Source organism: Vigna unguiculata, chromosome 10, assembly GCF_004118075.2.
Source record: "Vigna unguiculata cultivar IT97K-499-35 chromosome 10, ASM411807v1, whole genome shotgun sequence".
Classification (NCBI taxonomy): domain Eukaryota; kingdom Viridiplantae; phylum Streptophyta; class Magnoliopsida; order Fabales; family Fabaceae; genus Vigna; species Vigna unguiculata.
Window position 1 is genome coordinate 35,081,437 of NC_040288.1, and position 4,811 is coordinate 35,086,247.

The 4,811-nt window shown below is 36.0% G+C and overlaps 1 protein-coding gene across 1 annotated transcript; it reads right to left on the minus strand.

Annotated features, from left to right (window-relative positions):
* Nucleotides 1–1,815: 1,815 nt before the first annotated feature.
* LOC114165610 (disease resistance protein RFL1-like) lies at nucleotides 1,816–4,551 on the minus strand. Its single transcript, XM_028050192.1, has one exon. It carries the CDS (start codon nucleotides 4,549–4,551, stop codon nucleotides 1,816–1,818), a length of 2,736 nt encoding a protein of 911 aa, XP_027905993.1.
* Nucleotides 4,552–4,811: the final 260 nt, after the last annotated feature.

Below are 4,811 nucleotides of genomic sequence, written 5' to 3' on the forward strand. Positions count from 1 at the left end.
CAGAAATTGCTGTCACTTTGGGCTGCCATGTCCTATTTAAACTCTTCAAGATTTTGATATTTAGTTCCTCTTTGTCAAAAGTCTTGCCAAGAGCTAGAAGATGATTTACTATATGTGTAAATCTTTTCTGCACATCACAGATGCTTTCTCCTGTCTTCATTCTGAACATCTCATACTCTTGAATGAGAGTATTCTTCCTTGCCCTTTTGACTTCATTTGTGCCCTCATGGGTGACCTCCAAAACATCCCACATTTCTTTGGCGGATTCACACACAGATACCCTGTAAAATTCATCCAAAGTTAGTGCAGAAGATATAATATTTTTGGCTCTAACATCATAATGTGCCCTCTTATTCTCATCAGGGGTCCATTGTGAGAATTCTTTAGGAAAAGTCTCTCCATCCACTATTTTAGTTGGTTTAAAAGGTCCATTCACCACAGCATCCCATACCCCTTTGTCTACTGATTCAAGAAATATTTTCATTCGAATTTTCCAGAAGGGATAGTTTTCCCCAGCAAACAGAGGGGGCCTGTTAATGGATGCCCCTTCAGCAAAGGTTTGAGATGTATTAGACATAACAGGATCTTTCTAATCGATTAGCGTGCGATTAACCAGCTCTGGTGCCAATTGTTAAAATAGATCTGTCCAATACTCTTAACCACAAGTGGATCTGTGTTGATTAATGAGTTTCTTACTTGTTTAAAGTAAATCTTGCAGGAGTCTTTAAGGTTTAAAACTTAGTTAATCAAACACACAGTTCTGGGTTAATGGACTGTTTTAAAACAACCAAGAAGGATTAAAAGAGAGAAGAGGAATCAAAACACACAATTTATACTGGTTCGATTCAAGGCGAATCTACATCCAGTCTTCTCCTAAGTAATGCACTTAGGAGGATTCCACTAAACACAAAGGTTTCAAGAATTACAAGCACACCTATGTAATTCTAACCCCAAAAACCCAAGAACTTGATTCAACAATCAAGAACTCCCCCTAGGAGCAATGCATCCACACAATTGCACCTAGGTCCACACTTCAACCACTGAAGCTACTGTAATTAAAGATACAGAAAACAAAACAAGAAACGAAAACACCTATGTTGTGCAGATTTGTCTTGAAGCTTCTTGAATCAAGCAAGATCCATTATGGTAGAGTCAACCATCAAACATTCTTGGATCTGTGCTTAGGTAATTGCAGAATCTTCTGAAGTTCTTGTGTCTATCAGTTGGCTCTTTGTCAGATGCAGACTGCGTAATCTCTCCAAAAAATCCAGACCCAAAACAGATTACAAAACAGCTTTTATACTAAGGTTTTTGCTGTCACTAATTCAATTAGCCATTTATCTAATCGATTATCGTGAGTATGTTTTCACTTACTTAGTACAATACTCACAGCTAATCTCTTAGTCATGGAGCTAATCGCATACAGAGTTACATAGCAAACCTAAAATACAATTGAATAAGAAAAGCTAATTCCTAATGCATACCCTAATTAGATCAAGCTATGTTTTATCCTAGATAAGTAGACATCATCAAAATTGATCTTTGTTTATGGAAGAAAAGCTCCCCCTGCCAACAACTGCTAGCCATAGGTAATGAACATAGATGTGTCAATTTATCACAATCTTTCACAGCTAACTTTATCAAGTTTTGAAAGTAGAAACTTGACAAGTATTGATCGCTCCATATCTTATGGATGTTGAGTGAGGATAAATTCAAGTTCTCTAAGTTTGGAACTTCAACCTGTAAACACATTCACAATTAATATGTTTACAACAAATGAGCTAATTATTTAAATAGTATGAAAAATATGTAATGTCATACTAGTTCACCAAAAAGAGGAGGCGCATTGTCACTGTGGCCATCTTGTTCAGTAGAAATTTCTGTGTGACCCCAATTTGTAGTTTGAGCCTCTGTCAAATGTGGCCAGCAAGATCTCTCCACTTTGGTATAAAAACAAGTAAATGATGGTAATGATTGGAGTGTCAAAGTTCGTAATTTGAGAAACTCAACCTTACCATAATCCTGCGGTATTTGAAGGATCTCCTTTAAAGATTCACATTCACAAACCTCACAAACCTCACCACAATCCAGTGGTATTTGAAGGATCTCCTTTAAAGATTCACATTCACAAACCTCAATCATTTCTAAACTAGCTAGAAATTTCTTCATGATAGAATTACATTTAAAAATCTCACTTGTTCCTGTGCTAGTAGAAATTTTAATTGCGTAGAAGGAGAAGAGATTTTCCAATTGGCAACACATCTCAACCTTGATGGTTTTTAATTTGGCAAATGATTCAAGTGTAATTGGACCGCGACATATCATCTTTAAGTTCATCATGTTGCAGAGCCATAGAGATTCCAAATTGGAAAAAATGTTCACACAATAAGACAAATCTGTTGAATTGAAATATTCGACATCATTGTTATTTATGATGGATAAGTGTTTCAAATTCTGAAATCCGTCTATATTCAACTCATTAAGAACATTTTGAACACATACATTTCCCAAGAACAAACTTTGTGCTGTTTTAAACAACAATTTTATGCCTTGATGGGAGTTAAGATCAGTGTCGTCCTTTAGCTGCAATGCCAATACTTTGAGTTCTTCATATTTATTGGGCATCCTAAATTCTCCAACAGAAAACATTTCAAAGTCCCCAATTTCAATCTTGTAATCTTTTAACCTGTCAAAGAATAAGTGACTAGGCAAAATTGAAACACACGGGATGCTTAAGTCCACCACTTTCAATTGATGCAAATTCTTTAGCTCAGAAAGAAATGAATTATGACCTTTGTTTTCCCCTTTTTCAACCAACATTTTGATCAAGCTTTTTCTTATATACAACTCTTCCAAACACCTCAAATTAGAAAAAAGATCAGGTGGAATAATCTTCAGTTTGAAACAATCGCTGATGTCTAGCATTCGCAACTTATCCAAGTATCGTAGCTCAACTGGCAAATTTTTAAGTTGAGATCCAGAGAAACTGAGGATTCTTAATTTTTTAAACTTTCTCAGTACCGATAAATTGCAATCCAAAGTGCACCGCTCCAAACAAAGCATTCTGAGGTTCAATAGGTCTTTAATTGAATATGGTAAGCTTGACAGATGAAAATCAGTCAGTATTAAAACTAACAAGTTTTTCATGCTGCTAAAAAATCTCTGAGGTATTTCCAAAGACGGATCATTAGTTTCTATTTGCAAAAATTTAAGTTGAGGACAATTTATGACTTGAGGAAACCCATCTGTAATGTAACTATTGCATATAGAAATAGAAATGCATTTTTCAAGATCGGGCCAATAATCTAGTTTTCCATCTCTCAAAGCAAAAACATTGTGATCCATGAGTGCATTACTTAAAGCATCATCTCGAACCATATGAGACATATGGAAATGAATATTAGGATTTTCGTATGACACCAAACTCAAGTTTTTGAGCTCTTGGATCGATTCATTTATTTTTTCACGAGCTGCACTAAGGGAAGAGACCCCTTCAAATATACCTAATCCAAAGCAATATTTCACCAAGTCATTAACCAGGGGTAGGTGACCCATTTGAGCACAAAGCAAGTAAATGAACTTGAGTTCCTTATTTTTTGGAAGGTCATATTTTTTCTTATTAGGAGTCTCCGAAGACTTTTGCCATTCAACCAGACCTTGCTTTTTAAATTTGTCCAGTGTAGGTTTGCTTTCTGACTCAATCCAGTTTTTAAATGCCACTCCAAATGTAACTATTCTCATGGGCAATCCTGTACAATAGTTCTGGATTTCTTCTTTAGGCATAGACATTTTATTACCTCCTCCAATCACCTTCTCAAACAACATCAAGGCATCATTGCCATCTAATTCCTTTAAACAAAAATTTGACTCAACATCAACCTCATCATGAAATACTTTCTTATCACGTGAAGAAAGCAAAACTTTGCATCCCTTATAATCACCAAGAAAATTTCCTTTTTTTAGGACTTTTTCGCCAGTACCCTGTGCGCCGCCGCCAGGATTTGGGTTAGTACCCTGGTTACTTGACATTATGCTTAACTCGTTCTTCTTTCTTAAATCATAATCAAGATCAACCGGAATCCCTAACCTATTCAAGTCTAATCTTTCATGAAGGTTATCCAAGATTATAAGGATGCTCACATTTTCTATCTTTAACCATCTCCTTAGATAATCAGCTCTTACATTCTCACTTTCCCCTACTAATGGCAATCCTAACACATGTGCAATATCTGCTTGAATTGTGAGTGGATTGGGATTGACAGTTACATCTATTTCAGCCACCCTATCAAACAACCCCTCATCTTTGGCTTTATTAGCAATTTTTTTTATTAAAGTGCTCTTACCCATCCCTTGTGCTCCATGGAGTCCAATAATTTTTATATTGGGATCTTTAAGTTTTCTCATTATGTCTTGCACAATGGATTTTCTACTATCAAATTCAATGTAGCCAGAATAAGACGAAGTGAGATCAAAAGATGTTACATTCTCTGCATGGGAAACTTCTTCATCCTTGGGGCACTCATCTTTTAGCCTCAAAGCCTTCGGTTCCATCTTCTTTGCTTGTCTGCCCAGTTTGTGTCTATAGTAAGGAAATAAATAATATAAACCCCTTGTCTTCTTGTGACCAACATTATTCATGTACTTCTTAACCCTAATCTCAAATTCACCCACTTCCTCAAACCATTCTTCAACCCTATCTTCAACAATGTGACCCTTTCTTTTAGCTTCACCACGTTGACGATTTAACCTCTCTTTTTCTTCTCCAAGGCGCTTAACTCTCTTATCTAATTCCTCAAAGTTTTTCGTGTAAC